Source organism: Peromyscus leucopus, chromosome 6 (assembly GCF_004664715.2).
Source record: "Peromyscus leucopus breed LL Stock chromosome 6, UCI_PerLeu_2.1, whole genome shotgun sequence".
NCBI classification, from domain to species: Eukaryota; Metazoa; Chordata; class Mammalia; order Rodentia; family Cricetidae; genus Peromyscus; species Peromyscus leucopus.
Genome location: NC_051068.1, coordinates 95993091 through 96012051, shown reverse-complemented (window position 1 = coordinate 96012051; position 18961 = coordinate 95993091). Strand labels below are relative to the sequence as shown.

The window sequence follows — 18961 nt, the reverse complement described above, 5'->3', positions numbered from 1 at the left end:
CTCCCAGCTGCTGGATCTGGAGGGAGTGGGTCAGTGGGGGCAGGCCTCGAGGTTTAATAACCTGACCTCTCTACTTACCTGTTCCCTGAGTGGGAACACAGTGTGACCAGCTGCCCCCTGATCCTATCGCTCTGCCTTCCCCACTGTGATGAGGATATAGCCCTTCTCAAGTTGTAATACAGAATGAAACTCTCCTTCCTTGAATTCATTATTGTCAAGTATGTTGGTCGTATCAATAAGAAAAATAACCAAGCCACACTGTGGAAATACTGGAGAGCCATCTACAAGCCAAGGGGGACACTCGGAACTGTCTCTACTGGCACCCTGATCCCAGGACCCTCTGGCACCAGTTACTTTTGCCTTGCTGTGACAAAATCCTTGACAGAAGCCACACAAGGGAGGAAGGACTAATTCTGGCTGAGGGTTTGTGGATACAGTCCATCACGGCAGCAGGAGAGGATGGCTTGGGCGCCTCTCATCTTGAAGCAGATAGGAAGCAGAAAGCTTCGACCAGAGCCAGGACATGCCCTTCAAGGCCCACCCTTGCTGACCCATCTTTGCTAGGTTAGGCCACAGTCACAAAGATTCCACGACCTCCAAAACACGAGACATACAAACCATCACGCCTCCAGAACTGTGAGACGATCTTGCTGCGTAAGTCCAGCAGTTTACGGTCTTTACCTGGTGTCGGCAGCCCCAGCAGTAAGGCATGCTCTAATGTTCCAAGATTGAGAAAGGCAGCAGCGCCGAGCTCTCTGTGGAAGCAGCTGTTGCTGGTGAGCATGCCCCATGCTCTGTGACCCTCGTGATAGAGCCAGGAGTGGCAGTTCCTCTGCATACCACTGTCAGCCTCCGAACAGAGGTCAGAGAGATGAGCGAATATGCCTCAGGGAAGGCCCAAGGGCATCCTCTCTCACTGCTCACTCTGCCCCTCACCAGAGCTGCAGAGCGCAGTCTGCACCTGCTCACATGGCATTCCGATAGCACGCCTTCCAAGAGAAGACACACATATTCGAGGCCCCTCAGGCCTCGTTGGGTCAGCAGGTGATGATGAATCAGTGCTCCTCTGACAGAAATATTGTAGCACATGTTCACCGTGACCTCACCAATGTTTGGCCATTGTGTTGTCTCTGTACGCATTTTGGAGCTTCCGGCAGCTGAGGGCTGCCAGGAGAGAGAGAGTCAGTTTTCATTAGAGGATGCTCACTAAAGGCATCCTTCACCTACTCACACACCGGCAGCACAAGAGGACTCGGTCAGCTTCACAGATGACCACACGAAGCTGGGAGGGAACAGCAGCGGTGGGAATCGGGGGAGAATTGGAAGCGGGGTGGAATAGGGGATCAATTGGACCTCAACACGCTATATGCATGCACGAAATAAGCAACACCAGCAAACATTTAAAGTATCGCAAACCTTGAAACAGAAAAAAGTTATTAGAAGATAGTTTCCAGTGGAATGCCCCCCTCCGTTCCCCCCACCTCTTTCCTCCTCTAAACCTGTCAGTTCAGAAAAGTACAGTTTCAGAAAAGATTTTCAAAACTGCTTGTGTTTTATTCCCCCCCCCCCTTTAAAGGGTTGCTTTCTGCAAACAGTAGACAGAACAGAACTGAAACTCGCTTTACCTCTTCTTTCTCATTCATCCATGTGGTAGATGAAGAAGCCTTTCTTTGAGGGAGAGAGTCTAACTCTCTAGTAATTGAGTTCCGAGAGTTTATGCTTTTTTAGCCAGTTACTCATGGAAGTTCAACGGCCTCCAAGCTGGCTGCTATTTATAGAATCACTAAATCTCCGTTCTACTCAGGTGCTGGCGCCGAATCAGCGAGAGCAAGAACAATGCTGTTCTCCCCTCTCTACACTCATCCCACCCCACCGTGTCCGTAACAGGGATTTTTCTTTTAGTGTGAAGCTCTGGTGGTTTTTTTTTTTTCTTTTTGCTGAAAGTGGGCTGGGCAAAGGGTGTGACGCAAGAGAGGGCGGTACAGGTGCTGGGAGGGCGGTGGGGAGGCTCCGCTTCTCCGCGCACTTTCCCTGCAAGCCAGCCACGGGGCAGCCCTGCACCATCCTGCACCCTCCGCACCAGCCGAGCTTAAGGCGCATCCTCCACCGCACCCCAGCCTCGCCTGTCTTCCCCAAGCTCTTGATGCTGCCCAGCTGAAAGGAGAAAATGGGCACTGGAGATTTTATCTGCATTTCCATGACTGGAGGGGCGCCCTGGGGGTTCAGACTACAAGGAGGCAAGGAGCAGAAGCAGCCCTTGCAAGTCGCAAAGGTAGGACCAAGAGAGGTGTTCTGGGCTGTTAGAGGCTGGAATGAGAGGACCAAAACAACCTGTTGATGGTCGTTCTGGTCATTGGCTTGCTGTCTGCGCTGTTGATGGATTTATCTAGGATGTGGCTTTTTTAAAAAAGAATTGTGTGGAGAGATGTACACCATATACCATGCTGTCATTATGTGATACATATCAGGTGGAGATGAGGGTTGGTTAATTGTTACCTGACAGCCGGCAGCCTTCCTCCACTTTGATGTGTTCTTGTGTTCTTGTTCACATGGCTTTGCCTGACTCCCAGCAGAGGAGAAGGGCCTTAGCTTCCCATGGACAACCACTGGGCTCTCATAAACAGCTGGAGTGACATTAGTGTGCAATGGGCACAAAAAGGCCAGCTTGGGGCAATGATCACTAAGATATAAAGAACTGTCCTGGAATCGGTTTAAAAGAATAGCCTTCTAAGGATTTAAAGAAATGCAAGAGCCCAAGTACTATATCCCAGTAACTGTACTCACCTGGCTAAGAGCTCAGAACAGACGCATAGCTACTTTATTATGTTTTTAAATTTTAGTCTACTAAAATATAATTACATTATTTCTCTCCATTCCCTTTCCTTCTTCCAACGCCTCCCATGCCCCATGACCTCTTCCTTTTTAATGGCTATATATATATATATATATATGTATAACGTGTGTGTGTGTGTGTGTGTGTGTGTGTGTGTGTGTGTGTGTAGGCATAAGCATATGAACCATGCTGAGTCTGTTAGTGTATTCACAGGTACTTTACATATGCACTAATTGCATCTAACTTTCTGGTGCACCTAATAGCTATTTAAAATCTTTGTCACATTAGCCTGAGTTCCAGCTTAGCACAATACCCACCATCTGATAGAGAGCTCTAGTTTCTAACTGGCATTCAGCTAAAATAAAGTTAAAAAACAAGAAAGTGAAGTCTTTTAATCAAACGTTAATACTGAACTGTAGAATTCTATGACAGTATACGGAGGCAGAAGAGGCTGCTTCCTTGTTGCGTTTTTATGTTTAAAATGAATCTAGATCCCTATGGAGCAGGCGGGTCACTGCCTTTGTAGCTATTCTTTCCCTGTGTCTTTTTACCTCTTACGAATGTTCCCTGTGAAGGCAGAAGTTTCTTTGAAAATTTCTGCTCGCAGGCATCCAGCAGAAAGCCCTTTCTTCGGTGGTTGAGTTCTGCCACCTAGTGAGAAGTGCAGAAACGGAGTGTGAGCCCCCGAACTGGAAGATGAAAGCAGTTTATTTCTGGAAAGTTCCTCCTAGGTCCCAGGCTCTTTGAGTTCTTCTGGGTATGGAAAAGGCCTAGGGAAGCTGAGTCCTCCTCTCGCGGCGGCGGCTCGGTTTGGAAGGGCAGGATGACAAAGGGTTGGAAGGCAGCTCCGCTGGGATTCTTCAGGAGTCAGGAACCAACAGCAGACACCATGCGAACGCGGGATCCAGCATAGCCCACGGCTCAGGGGACTAAGGCAGATTTGTGCAGTGGCGGTTGGTTGGCTGGCTCCAGTAGCTAAGAGTTGGAGTCTAATTGTGGCTCTGACCTAACTTGCAGTTTGCCCTGAGCCCCACTGGTCACTGTCCCCGGCTCCGTTGCCATGGAAGGGGAGATGTTGACTGGGTAAGGGGAGGAGAAAATTGAGGAAGAAATGAGACCTATATACTTCACGAGATCTATGTTGCTCAAATATTCACTAGTCCTAACAGTGTGTAATTTAGAATCCCTCGTCTGCTAACTGAAGTGTGGGAAGGGAGGTGGCTGACAGCTGTCGTCCTGCACAGGCTTTCCCGTGGCTAAGCCTGGAGGACACAGTGGATGGTGGGTTTCATCGGAGTCCTCTTATGCGCTGACTTCAGTTTGTGGTAACTCTGTGAAGCCAAATTCTGGAGAGGGGTCCCGTGGCTCATTTTCCACTGGTTTCTCAGTTGCCAGGCTGTATGAAAGTCAAGTACACTGGTCCTGTACTCTGCCTAAATCATCTTCCCTAAAATATCCAGGCAATATGCTGGTGGCTTTTGAAAGATCATTATGAAAGCACCTAGGCATTCACGTTAATGAGCTCTCGTGGGTCAGAGGCTGGAGATGTAGGTCAATAGAAGAAGCTAAACAGAGAAACCCTGTCTCGAAAAACCAAAAAAAAAAAAAAAAAAAAAAAAGAGCATGTGGGGAGTTCTGAGTTCACTCCCCAACATGCCCCCCACTCCACGTTGTATAATATTCTAGTTTATTTATAGTCAATATTAAAATGCTATTATGGAAGTTTTGAATGTTTGCTTAATTTGTGTTTCTGTGGGCACTCCACGCCCTACAGTCTGCCTTTTCCTTATATGTTATGAGTTGTAAACTGAGTTAAACGAGGGGTATGCTTCAGATAACTGTGACTATGTCTTTCCATGTTTTTCATTGATTCAAGTTGATTATATTTGATTTTTTTATATTCTCATACTTGCTTTACCCGAGAGCTCTTTGTTTGTTTGTTTGTTTTGAGACAGGGTTTCTCTGTGTTGTTTTGGTGCCTGTCCTGGATCTCGCTCTGTGGACCAGGCTGGCCTCCAACTCACAGAGATCTGCCTGGCTCTGCCTCCCAAATGCTGAGATTAAAGGCACGTACCACCACGGCTCGGCACCTGAGAGCTTTTTAAGACACTCCAGCAACTCAGGGAGTGAACCCCCAGGAAAGGTTTTTCACCAAGTTCAAGGCGAAGTGGATGTCAGTTGCCCGTAGACTGACATCTCATTATGACTGAGTGAGCTCCAAGCAGGAGGGAATAAGTAAAGAAGCTGAAAAGCAAAGCAGAGGAGGCTGGCCAGTGAGTTAGATAAAGAATATGCAAATGACATACTTGGGAGGTAGAGGCTGGAATATCAGTTCAGTCATCTACACCTGCAAAGTGAGTTCTAGCCCAGCCTAGGCTACATTAAATCCTCTTTCAGCAAAATCCATACAAGTTATTAATTTTAGAGTTTAAAAACTATAAGCATCTCTTAAAATAGAAAATTTAAAACATTACCCTTTGGCTAATAATAAAATACTTAAATGTCTAGATTATTAATAATCCTGTGTAGAAATTATAACACTCTGAAATAGTATAGTAAAATTTAGTTCAGGATTATTAAGATCAGAAATTTAATTGCTTTTTATCCCCCAGGAAGTAGCTTTCTAATGATAATTTAGTTATTTCTGAGAGAGGCACAAATATTTTTAACATTTGCCTGGTACACTGAACTGTATACAAACCCAATATTTTAAAGATTCAAAAGAAGAATATTAGCGAGAGTTTACATTGACATTCAAGCTCAATGACATAAAATTCTGGGTTTTTTTTAAGGTCAACTGAAAAACTTAAAGTCCAAGTAATCAGTACTGTTCCACATGTCTATGATCTGTAATTTGAAACAGACCTTTGTAACACCCACTCACAGGATAATCCGCAGCAAAGCAGATTCTCAATTCATCCCAGGAGTGAGTTTATCTAGACAGAAAGTCCCATTGTGTGTTTGCACATTTCTGCACAAAAAGGATGTTGATGTTTTCACTTTATGAACCTCTCCTCGGGGACGTGTGCCTGCATGGCCATGTCCCTGACAGTCTCTTGGCAAACCACTTGGAGAAATCTTCCTATAAGGACTTGGAGAGAAAGTTTTGTTTTGCAAACAAATCTTACAATTGAAAAAATAACTCACATTTTGAAAGTAATGAGAAAATAAATGGTCAGACTAAATATAAATTAAGGTGGTCCACCATAAAAGTTTCTTTAAAAAAAAAGTAATAATCCCATAACCTGTGTTCAGCCCTGAGGTAGTGAGTCTGAGGTTTGCCCTGGCATCAATATTTCTTAACATTCCAAGGGGAGTTTGGATATATGAGCAAAACACAAGCCCTGCTGAAGAGAGCTGAGGCCAGCCATGGCCCCTAAGCGCTAAGTCCTGGTATGTCCTGTGAGCGCTTCAATTCTTTCTCAGTCTAATCAAGAGGAGGACCAGCGAGAGGCTAAGAGCTGGGTGAGTTCCTGGCATTGTGAGGAGGTCATGATTAGCAGTTGGAGATTTCCCCTTCTAATGTCAAGATAAGTGGGCTATTGGATCAAGAAGAGGTGTTGGCACGATTAAGCCTGTATGATAATGAGTATTCAGAGATGGATAATGCCTGGGGGGCTCTCACCAACCTAAGACAGAGCACCTGTGTTGCCTGGGCAGGCGTCTCCATGACAGGTAAGGTGACCTGCTGATGTCCCACACAACCCAAGTCAGAAGCTCATTTTTTAATAAAAGGGGGACCTAGGACCCTGGCCCCCATTTTGGGTAACTGTTGCCTTGTTTGCAGACCTTGACCTTGATATCCTCCCTATGCTAATTCCCTGCCAAGTTCCACCCTCCTGAATGCTTAAGGTAAGTTCCTTGTCTGTGTATCCTGAATAATGGGTGTTAACAGCTTAGATGCAAGATTGTAAAACATCAGTAGCGAACTTCTGCCCTCCGGGGTTCTCCCATTGTGCTGTAAGCCTGTATTTAAGACCTCCTCCCTCCTTCAATAAATGACATTCGGCATTTAAAATATATATAAAATTGAATGAATACTGCAAATGTAATCTATGAATACCACAAATGTGATTAATATCATGAATGTAATTTAAAATAAAAATTAAAAAAAAAGAAGAAGAGGTGTTGGGATGCCCCAATGTGATGATACTAAACACTAGGCCTGCCTGTCACATGGGACTGTGGGCGTTTGTTCCCATGTGTCTGTTTTGACAGTGGGTGTGATAGCTGAAGGAGAATGGCCCCTGTGGACCAGGATGGAAAGCTCTCAGCTCCTTCTCCAGCACCATGCCTTCCTTCCTGCTGCCACACTCCCCACCATGATGATAATCGGCTAACACTCTGAAACTGTAAGCCAGCCCCCCGATTACACGCTTCCCTTTATAAAAGTCATTTGGTGCATGGCGTCTCTATGCAGTGATAGAACATTGTCACAGTGACCTTGTTCACCTGCCTAGTGCATTTATAAATGGGAGTGGGTGGTACTGATGAGAAGCAGGAAGGGAGACGGTGAAAACTAGAGAAATATAGAGGAGGTGGAGAGAAGAGGAAGGAGGAGGAAAAGAAAAAGAAATTTATTAAAATCACCTCAGTTTTTATTTTACTAAAATACCTAATAAATACTCATAATATTTATTAAATCTTGAGTTCTAGAATCTGATAGCATTAAAGAAATATCTCTCTAGACCAGCTGAAAGTAAGCCTCTGCTTAAAAGCAAAAAACCATCCTGGGGGTCTTGGGCATGCTGTCATAGCTGGTGGGAGTTCATATGTGTAACTACCCTGTTATGTCCAGAGAACACTGTTAGAGTAGATGAGGAGATACAGGGAGGGATAATTAACACTAAAGACATTTCAAAATAGTCATGTGGAAGCTTCCTGCCCTAAAATATATAATAAACATCTAGAAAGAGCTTGATGGAGTTACCCTGTGATAAGCAATGGTGTTCCCATGTGACACCACAGGACAACAAATCAAAAGCCCAGTGCCACAGCTCTAAATGGACAGCTCCATTAAATCCCTCCTCAGAGCTCTGGGAACCCTGGGGAAGAGGAGGCAGATAGAGAGTAAGAACCAGAGGGGATGGAGGACACCAGGAGAACAAGGCCCTCCAGAGCAAAGCTCCTATGAACTCAGAGACTGAAGCAGCAAGCTCAGGGCCTACACAAGTCTGCACCAGGTCCCCTGTGTACATGTTACAGCTTTCAGTTTAGTGTTTTTATGGGACTCCTGAATGTGTGAACAAGTGGGTCTCGGATTCTTGTACCTTCTCTTAGGTCTCTTTTTTCCCCTTCTGTTGGTTCGCCTTGTCCAACTTCTATGTGATGGTTTTTGTTTTATATTTTGTTTTGTTATGTTTTGTCGTTGTCTCTTAGAAGCCTATTCTTTCCTAATGAGAGATAGAAAGGGAGTGAATCCAAATGGGAGGAGAGTTGGGGGAAGATCTGGGAGGAGCAGAGGGAGGAGCAGTTGTAATAAAGATATATTGTATGTGAAAAGAATCTATTTTTAATAAAAGGGGAAAATAAAATTAAATCTTAAAAAAATGCTCAGTGCAGGAATGAGTTCCCTCCTTTGGAATTGTTGGTAATTGGAATCCCATAGACCTCCAAACATCACAGACTATTGCCAATGTTCTTTCTTAACCTCTAGACCTTGACAATAAGTAGACACCACACATCAACAATTCAGAGATCTGCCTGCATCTGCCTCCTGAGTGCTGAGATTAAAGGTGTGGGCTACCAACACCCAGCTCTCTTATTTTCTTATGTAGGAATTTATTACTGTAAACTTCTTTTTTAGAACAGTTTTACTGTGTTCTATGAATTTTTATACGCTTTGTTTCTGTTTTGTCTTAAGAATTTACATTTTTTAACTTCTGTTTTGTCTTAAGAATTTAAATTTTTTCTTTTTAACTTCTTCATTAATCTACTGGTTGTTCAAGTTTATGTTTTCTAGTTTCCATTTATTTTTGTATTGTCTGATTTTCTTGTTATTTCCTGTTTTATGTCATTGTAATCAGGAAAAAGATACTTGATATGATTTCAGTCTTCTTGTTTGTTTAGGTTTGTTTTTTGGCTTAATGTGTGTTCTATTCCAGAGAACACTCCACAAGCAGTTGTGAGAAATGTGTAATGCATATATAGGTTTGGCATTTCACATATACACAACACACACACACACACACACACACACACACACACACACACACACACGTTAAATCTTTTTACTGAATTTACACTTGTATGCAATTGCCTTCTCTGTCTCCTGTTCAGGTTTGACTATGATCTATTTTATCTGACATTAGTGCACCGCTCTTACTCACTTTTGGTTTCTAGTTGTGTGGGCTATCTTTCCTTAGCTTTCGCTCTCTGATGAAATGAATGTCTTCTAAGTGGGTATGTCTTGAATTTTTGAAAACTCTTCATTCACACTAGCTCCTAGAGAATTTAATCTGCTTTTATTCAAAGTGGTTATTGAGAAGTAAGAACTGAGCACTGCCATTATTTTTATTTGACTTTCTGGATGTTTTGTACATCCTTCCTTCCTTCCTTCCTTCCTTTCTTCTTTCTCTCTTTCTCTTTCTTTCTTTCTTTTTCTTTCTTTCTTTCTTTCTTTCTTTCTTTCTTTCTTTCTTTCTTTCTTTCTCTTTCTGTTCTTCTTCTTTCCTTGTTTCTTCTCTTACTGTCTTCCTTTGTAGTTAAGTACTATGTTTTGATTCTTTGGTTCTTATTTTTATTTAATATAACTGCCATAGATATTTTTGTTTATTTTTTGAGATCGGGTTTCCCTGTATAGTCCTGGCTGTTCTGGAATGTGCTGTGTAGACCAGGCTGGCCTAGTACTTGAAGATCTACCTGCTTCTGCTTCCTGAGTACTGGGATTAAGGCACATGCACTAAGTCTGGCTTACCATGGGTTTTTAACTTGTAGTCATCACAAGACTTACAAAGAACACCCTATATTTATAAATCACAAATTACATTCTTTATCATATTTTCATTAAAATGTGAATATTGTTTTGATTTTTTAAAAGATTTGTTTTATTTTTAACATAATTGTGTGTGTGTGTGTGTGTGTGTGTGTGTGTGTGTGTACACGTGTGTGTGTTTATGTGCATGTAAGTGCAGGTGCCCAGGGAGGCCAGAAGAGAGTACTGGGTCACCTGGAGCTAGAGTTCCAGGCAGTTGTGGACCATCTGACAGGAGTGCTGAGACCAGAACCTCTGCTCCTCTTAACCACTGGGCTACCCCTCCAGGCCTAAATGGTTTGTCAGCTAACCTTTACACTAAACATAGAAGTAATCTGTTAGTCACCACCACTTTACTAGAATGTTCAGAACTGGACTGTGTACTAGCATTGATCAGTAATCTTAGACTTTCTGGTGTTTTTATGTTACTCATTGGCATTGATTTTTCTTTTAACTTGGAAAACAATTGAGCATTTCTTTTTTAGTTTTATTTTACTGTATATATGATATTAGGTTCCTTGTTATTTTTTTCTAATCAACATTTTAAATATCTCACACTTCTCTATTTACATACATGGACTATTTTTTTCTTTTTTCTTTTAAATTGAAAATAGATTTTCTTTCATACAATATAGTCTGATTATGGTTCCCCTCCCCAACTCCTCCCAGATGCTCCCTACTTCCCCATCCACCCAAATCCATACCCTTTCTTTCTCTCTCTCATTAGAAAACAAAGCATCAATTAATATTACTATTAATTAGAGAGAGAGAGGAGGGATTCTATAAGTAAGTGCACCAGGATTATGGTGGGGAAACCTGCAGAGATGACCAAACCAAACTAGTAGGAACTCATGAAAGTTGGATCAATGACTGTGGAGCCTGCATGAGACAGGACTAGGCCCTCTGCACAGCAAGACAATTGTGTAGCTTGATCTGCTTGGGGGGGGTCCCTGGTGGTAGGATCAGAATTCATCCCTGGTGCATGAGGTGGCTTTTTGGAGCCCACTATCTACGATGGGACACCTTGTGCAGCCTTGAGGCAGGGAGAAGGGCTTGGACCTGCCTCTACTGGATATGCCTCTCTATGGGAGACCTTCCCTTCATGTGGTGGGGAGTGGGGGTAGGTTAGGGGGGAAGCTGGGGGGCAGGGGGAGACAAGAGGGGGATCTTTGATGGTGTGTAAAATGAATGAAAAATTGTCTTAATAAAAAATAAAAAATATTAATGTTAATAATAATACTATAAGATAAGACAAAAACAAACCCAAATAGGGCAAAACAAACAAACAAACAAACAAACAAGCAAACAAAAGGAGCCACAGGAAAAAAACCACAAGAAACACATACAGACACTGAGATACACACATTCGCACATGCAGAAAACACATAAAAACAAAATTGAGAACCATAGTATATAAGCAAAAGATTTGTAAGGAAAAAAAAAAAACTCCTGACAAAACATTATAAAACAAGAAACCCCTCCCAAAATACCACTGAGATTATTCTGTGTTGGCCATTCACTGCTGGGCATGGGGTGTGGCTTGTATACTCAGTGGGACTCTGGTGAAGAAAACTAATCTTTCCCTTGTGGGCAGTTTTCAACTGCAGATAGCTGGGTTAGGGGTGGAGGCTTGTGTCTGCTTCCCTTTCGGCCTTGGGACCCCATCTGGCTTAGATCTGCACAGGCCCTGTGCTTGCTGCCTCAGTCTCTGTGGTTTTATACTTACAGCAGTCCTGTTGTGTCCAGGCCTGTTTTCTTGGTGTCTTCCATCCCCACTGGCTCTAATAATCTTCCTGCGTCCTCTTCCTCAGAGTTCCATGAACCCCGAAGGAAGGGATTGATGGAGACATCTCACTTAGAACTAAGTGTTTCAAAGTCTCTCATTCTTTCATTCCAGTTGTGGGTCTCTGTATTTGTTCCTATCTACTGCAGGAGTAACCTCTGATGATGATGGATGATCAAGACACTAACTGTGGGTTTAACAGAATATTGTTAGGAGTCATTTATTGCTGTGTTCCTTTAGTAGAACAATAGTATTTGGTTTCCCCCTGGGTATGTGGCCTCTCCGGTCTCAGATTCTTGGCCACCTGAGCAGTATCAGGCATGGGCTCCATCTCATGGAGTGGGCCTTAATTCCAATCAGCGGTTGGTTGCTCCCACAAGCTCTGTGCCACTAATGCACACTAGACAGATCACCATTTTAGACTGATGGGTTTGTAGCTGGGTTGGTGTTTACTTTTCCCCTTTGGTAGTGTGTGGAATCCCTTCCCGTACCATGAACACTGGTCAGTAGGGGTGAAGGCTCTAGGTAGGCACCAGCTCAACTTCTCTGTGTTCAGTGAGTTACGGAGGTGTTGTCCTTAGCCATAGGGCCTTAACAGTTTGTGGAGAGCAACAAAAAAAGAGGCTTCTTCCAGGTTGTCTGGGTTGCTTTTGGTCAGTGTTTAATCACAGCAATTGAAAGCAAACCAGTATAGAAAATACCAGATTGCACCAGATCCGTGAGCAATTGCTGTGACAAACCTAATCATGTGGCTTCAAGAGCTTTGGGTTAGAAAAGCCATATGTTCAGAACTTAGTGCGCTGTTCTTTGGAAGCTTAGGAGATAAGAATATTGAGAGGAATGCAAATGAAGGAGGCCTGGAGTGTGACGTTTCAGAGGAGAGTTTAGAGTCCCTCAAGGACTGTGCCAGGGCTGTTTATGTACTATTTTGAGCTAAGAATCTGAGCTGGAGAGATGGCTCAGTGGTTAAGAGCACTGACTGCTTTTCCAGAAGACCCAGGTTCAATCCCCAGCACCCACATGGCAGCTCACAACTGTCTGTAACTCCAAGGTCTGATATCGACATACATGTGGGCAAAACACCAAATGTCTGCTTTACTAGGACATTTGATGCTGATTAGCTGGGGCTGAAAAATCTCTCACAATTAAGAAAAGACCAGCATCACTGAGGCAAAATATTCTAGGAAGCATTTCCTCAGTCAGCACACAGAAGCTGTGGTCCAGAGGGTTCCAAGGTTTCATCTCAGGCTGGCAGCTGAACTTGGAATGTATAAGAATCTCCCAAATAGTCCTGGTTTTGAAGCCATGAAAGGGATATAGAGAGCAAGCCAGCAGGCAGTGTTCCTCTATGGTCTCTGCTTCCAGGTCCCCCCTCCCCCGGCCCCCCCCTTGCATGCTCTGGCTTCCCCCAGTGATAGGCTATAATGGATAAGATGAGATAAGCCCTTTCCTGCCTAAAGTGGCTTTTCATCATGGTGTTTATCACAGTGGCAGAAAATGAACTAGTATAGATGTTTTTTTTTTTTTTTTTGGTTTTTCGAGACAGGGTTTCTCTGCGTAGCTTTGCGCCTTTCCTGGAGCTCACTTGGTAGCCCAGGCTGGCCTCAAACTCACAGAGATCCACCTGGCTCTGCCTCCCGAGTGCTGGGATTAAAGGCGTGCGCCACCACCGCCCGGCCATAGTATAGATGTTTTATGAACGACTGAATTTACAGTGACCCTTTAGCCACTTTTATGAATGAGCAATTTTGGTTGGAAGGAATTTCAGTCAATACCTTAAGGTCACGCAGTTGTTCAATGGCAAGATGAAAGCAGGGGCCAATTTGTAGTGTGTGTGTCTGTGGCTCCTTTGCAGACTGGTGGCCCCACAGAGGCATGCAAAGCCCTTCGAACTGTCAGTCCGCATCACCTGTCTCGCCCAGGAGTACATTTAGCCATTTGGAAATTTCACAATTCCTTCCCTCCTTCCCTCCTTCCCTCCTTCCCTCCTTCCCTCCTTCCCTCCTTCCCTCCTTCCTTCCTTCCTTCCTTCCTTCCTTCCTTCCTTCCTTCCTCTCTCCCTCCCTCCCTCTCTCCTTCCTTCCTTTTCTTCTTTTTAGACAAGGTCTCACTTTGTACTCTGGGTAGGCTTAGAACCGGCTGTGTAAACCAGGCCGACCTCAAACTTACCACCAGCTAGCTACCGCAAAAACCTGAAAGCTTGGATTATAGGCATGAGCCACCACACCTGGCCTTTAAAAATATTTTTAACTGTTTTATGGTGGAATGGAGAGGGAAGTATAGTGGGGTTGAGACGGGGTTTCAGATAGACTAAGCTGGCTTCGATTTGCTGTGTACACAATGTAGCCCTTAAATTCTCAGTCCTCCCGACTACACTTGATAAGCTACTTGGATTATAGGCATTCACCACCATGTCCTATGGCACTGTGTATTTCTTAGTTTATTAAAAATTAAAAGTTTTGTGTATTTTTTTTTTTTTTTTGTTTTTTTTTGTTTTTTTGAGACAGGGTTTCTCTGCGTAGCTTTGCGCCTTTCCTGGAGCTCACTCGGTAGCCCAGGCTGGCCTCGATTGTGTATTTTTTTTTTGCCTGCATGTAATTAATGTCTTTGCACTACTTGTATGGTTGGGATCTGCAGAGGCCAAGAGGAAGATATCAGATCTCCTGAAACTACAGATGGTTGTGAGCTGCCATGTGGGTGCTGAGAATTGAACTCGGGTCCTATGTACTATTACCATATGGGTTTGCTATGTGTTCCATGTGCTTCTGCATGGAACTTTCCTCATGTGTCTGTCTTTCTAGCAGATAACTGATGTCCAACTGTTTTGACTGTGCCTGTCTTAGTCACTGTTCTATTGCTGTGAAGAGACACCACGACCATCACAATTCTTATGACAGAAACCATTTAATCGGGGCTGGCTTACAGTTTCAGAGATTTAGTCCATTATCATCATGACAGGGAACCTGGAGACACAGAGACAGACACGGAGCTGGAGAAGTAGCTGAGAGTTCTACATCTGGATCCACAGGCAGCAGGAAGAGACTCTGGGCTTGGATGGGCTTCTGAAACTTCAAAGCCTACAGCCTAGTGACTTACTTCCTCCAACAAGGCCACATCTTTTAATCCTTCTACTCCTTTCGAGTAGTGCCACTTGCTGGTGACTAAGCCTTCAAATATATGAACCTATGGGGGCCATTCTTGTTCAAACTAACACAGAGCCTCATGAAGTAAAAGTTTTGAGCAAACTCCATACACACACATATGCAGTGTGTACATATATCATACATGCAGACACATCCTATATACATACACATATGTAATGATGTGATAACAATTTACATCTAGTGTAAGTGAAGAGAAATGAATAAAAGAATAAAAGGTTAAGTCAACAGTATTTAAAACTAGCTTTTTTATTATTCTATGGTACAAAAGTGTTTTTTTTAAAAAAAAGATTTAATGTGCATGAGTGTTTTGTCTACATATGTGTATGTGTACTGCATGCATGCCTGGTGCCCACACAGGTCAGAAAAGAGTGTCAGATGCCCTGGAACTGAAGGTACAGAGGATTGTGGGCAACCATGTAGGTGCTGGGAACCAAACCCAGGTCCTCTGCATGAGCAACAAGTGTTCTTAACCACTGAGCCATGTCTCCATTCTTGCCAAAAGCAAGAATGCATTCTTAATCTCACTGAAACAAGTTTTTCTTTTGGTGAGAACAGTCTTTTTTTCCTAGTAAAAACAATGATTGATGGAATTTATGAATTTTTTCTTAATCTTAATGTGGCCTCAGTGGGTTACAATTTATTTAAAGAGCTAATGAGATTTTATTTACTTTGGAACTTGAGTTTAAATGCCATCACAGTTTACAAAGACAGTCTCAGAGAATACCTAGACACGTGTTGAGGAGACGCATCCTTATGTGACGGCCATTTCCATTCTATTGGCCAGCACCGCAAAGATCTTTGTTCAAAGTCGATGTCTGTCTTTGCGTGCATCTGCCCTTTGTTCTTATAGCTATTTACATGGATATGTTTTTATATTTTAGTGTTAAATATTACTGTGTTTTATATTTTGAAGATAACAGACCACATTTGAAGTTTTTTCTAGTTAGGCATGCAGAAGTGGCATTTCAAAGAATAACATACCAACATATACTTTCAATGAAAATATTACTTAGGGAAACATTTTCAGCATCTGTTTTAAAAACATTTTCTCTGTTTCATCTATTTCTTTGCTCAAAGCTGCTTCCAAACAGCTCACTGTTAGAGGACACTTTGTTTTTATTGTTCTGAACCATGTCAGGTAACCAGTGACTAAGAGTCATGTCTTAGCCTAGAAAAGACAGGCAGAGTTAGAATGTTCGTTTTCTGTCAAATAAAACCAGGGCACTTCAAGTTCTGTACTTCTATTAAGGGTTTGAAGAAGTAGCAATGAGCTTTGGAGGGCTACAAATGCCAGTCTGATAGGTAAGTCTCTGTCTATATCACTGGGTGTCGTTGCAACGTGGTTCAAAGATTTCCAACCCAGTGTAGTGGTACTTACTAGGACGGGAAGATAATGAGTTTGAGACTAGCCTGAGATACATAGTAATTGTATCTCTTTCTTTCTTTCTTTTTTTAATTAAGAGGTTGTCTGTTCATTTTACATACCAACCACAGATTTCCCTGTCCTCCCTCCTCCCACTCCCCAGCCTCCCTCCACCATTCCCACCTCCTCCAAGGTAAGGTAAGACCCTCTTTCAAGCAAGCACACAAACATAATAATTTCAATGTAGTTTAAATGTAAGTTTCTATAAAATTTAATGTATAGATAACATTCTGTTGAAATTTTACACTTCTGTTTCTTAATCATTTGACTGTAGAGTTGCCAGCAAATAAGGCATCTGATGTGAGACACTTTGTACCTTTACCCTAGAATCTTTTTGTTTTTTGCTGTAAATTTCTGTTAAAGCAGGCACTCTCCTTGTCTGGCCTTCTCAAGTACTTGAATTGTAGACATGAACCACTACACCTGGTTTATAGTTCATTATTAAAATTGGATCTAAAAATACCATAGATGAAGATATTCTAGAAGTATATGCACCTTCATCCAACCACACACCAAATAACCTTTAATATACAGTTAGGATTTACACCAATTTCTTGAGTTTTTTTTTTTTTCATCCCTAACAGCATTGCTGAGAAATGTTAGCTTGCTGTCACATTATATTACTTTAGCCATTTTTAATTGCATCCATCCAGATCTTTCTAAACCTTATTATGTGGTTCAAAACTCTGTAAACTTTTCAATTCAGTACTGCCTGACTTCAGCCATTGTTGAAAATTGCATCTAGAATTTTTTTATTTTCTGGCCCAAGTGAACTTCCTCTGCAGCAACACTGTTTATACATCCGATCCCTTGTGGGCTGCTTGGTAGTTTCAACAAACTTGTCACTCATGCCAAGTGGTTAACCAGTCTTGGTTTTCAGTCTCATGGTAGGACTTGTGATGAGCAGAGACGGAGGTGGGCTGGAGTCAGCTCTTCTTCTGATTTAGTGGAAATGTGTTATCTTTAAGTAAAGGCCATTTTTTGGAAATGTTTTAGCAAGGATCATTTTGTGAGTGTTGATTATATCAAATTAGATAGGTAAATGAAAGTTTGCTTCATCAAATACAGCAGAATGTGGCAAAACCTCATCTCCCTCTAACTTGTCAGGAGGTCTCATTGTAGGTGAATTATGTCTTAGTGTTCTCTTGCTGTAAAAAGAAACCATGACCACAGCAACTCTTATAAAGGAAAACACTTAAGTGGGGATGGCCTACAGTTCAGAGGTTTAAGTCCATTATCATCTTGGCAGGAAGCATGGCAACATGCAGGCAGACAAGGTGCTGGAGAGGTGGCTAAGAGTTCTACATCTGGATCTGTAGGCAGCAGGAAGAGAGAGACACTGGGCCCAGCTTGAGCATTTGAAAGCTCACCCCCAGTGACACACTTTCTCCAACAAAGCCACATGTCCTAATCCTTCCAAACAGTCACGACTTAATAGTACCAATCACTCCCTACGAGCCTATGGTGGCCATTTTCTTTCAAACCATCACAGGTTTCTCCAGGAGCTGTCTGAAATACATGAGTCTGCCCCACAGATAATACTGAAACACAGCATCCCTCCCAGACCATGTATTAAGAAGAGCTAACTCTCAGAGCTCATTTCTGTGTCATTTTTGTAAATGAAACTGTGTGTGTGTAAGAGTCCAGCTATCTTGGTAGCCATGCAGGGAAAGCGCCTTCACACACATGCTTTAAGTACCAAGACCCTGGGATGTGCTGGAGTGTTCATGAAGTAGTAAGGCCAGTGCATATTTCCATCAGAAACAGCTGTAAGAAACCTAATCCGTCCCAATGATTAAAAAAATAAGTAGAAGCCAGGCAATGGTGGTACACACCTTTAGTCCCCACACTTGGGAGGCAGAGGCAGGCAGATCTTTGAGTTTGAGGCTAGCCTGGTCTACCTAGTGAGTTTTAGGACAGCCAGGACTACACAGAGAAACCCTGTCTCAAAAAAAGGTAGAATAGACTATAGTAGTAATAATAATAACAATAAAAAGGTCTCACCTGGAAACCCTAGACGTGTGATCATTAAAATATTAATACACTGGTCCTAGGTTGAACAACTTTAGATGGTATTTTTATATTTCCACCCCATCCTTTGTCTTTTTCTAATGTGGTGGCCTGCTGAACAGTGTCTAGATTGCTCCCTTCAAACAAATAATCACAGCTTCTTATGTAGAAGTCTGCTTGGATACACTGTCACCTCTTCCTCTTTCTCCACAATGAATTTTCCCTGTGAGAGTTGAGAATTTGATGCATAGACTGAGTTCATTTTGCCCAGGGTCAGACCTAGAGCAAAGGATAAGTGTATTCTCTAGTGTGTCAATTCTGGTGCTCCTTCAAGGGAGAGGATCTTAGTTAGCTGTTGTTTGGAGACTGACCCACCACAGGGACAACGCATTTCAGGGCTGTGTCCTACTTAGACTGTGTAGCCTTAAACCCATTTCTCCAACTCCCTCTTTCTCATCCGCGAAGTAGGATACTATATAATCAGTTTGCTGGTTTTGTACGTAAAAATATTGGATGATTGCTCAGTTGTACAGGTGGACAATCTGAAGCCCGAACAACCAGTTTATCATATGCCTTATAAGACATATGATGTCATATAACCATACACATGCCGTTTAAGGGCCATGTGCTAAGATGCTTGTTTGGCACATGTAAGTCACATGACAAAGGGGTTTGTCCATTATCCTCATTATTATTTTTGAGACAGAGCCTCATATATTTCAGGCTGACCTCAAACTTACTATATAGCCAAGGATGACTTTGGGGGCTCTGATCC

At 42.7% G+C, this 18961-nt stretch overlaps 1 protein-coding gene across 2 annotated transcripts in view; it reads left to right on the top strand.

Annotated features, from left to right (window-relative positions):
* The first annotated feature begins 1994 nt into the window (after window positions 1-1994).
* Synpo2 (synaptopodin 2) overlaps window positions 1995-18961 on the top strand; it is a 158871-nt gene continuing 141904 nt past the window's right edge. Inside the window, exon 1 of one of the 2 annotated variants that reach the window (XM_028881467.2) lies at window positions 1995-2272. In XM_028881467.2, coding sequence (XP_028737300.1) covers window positions 2168-2272 — 105 coding nt within the window. In that variant the 5' untranslated portion in view covers window positions 1995-2167. The remainder of the gene's footprint in view (window positions 2273-18961) is intronic. The other variant, XM_028881466.2, reaches the window with a different exon arrangement.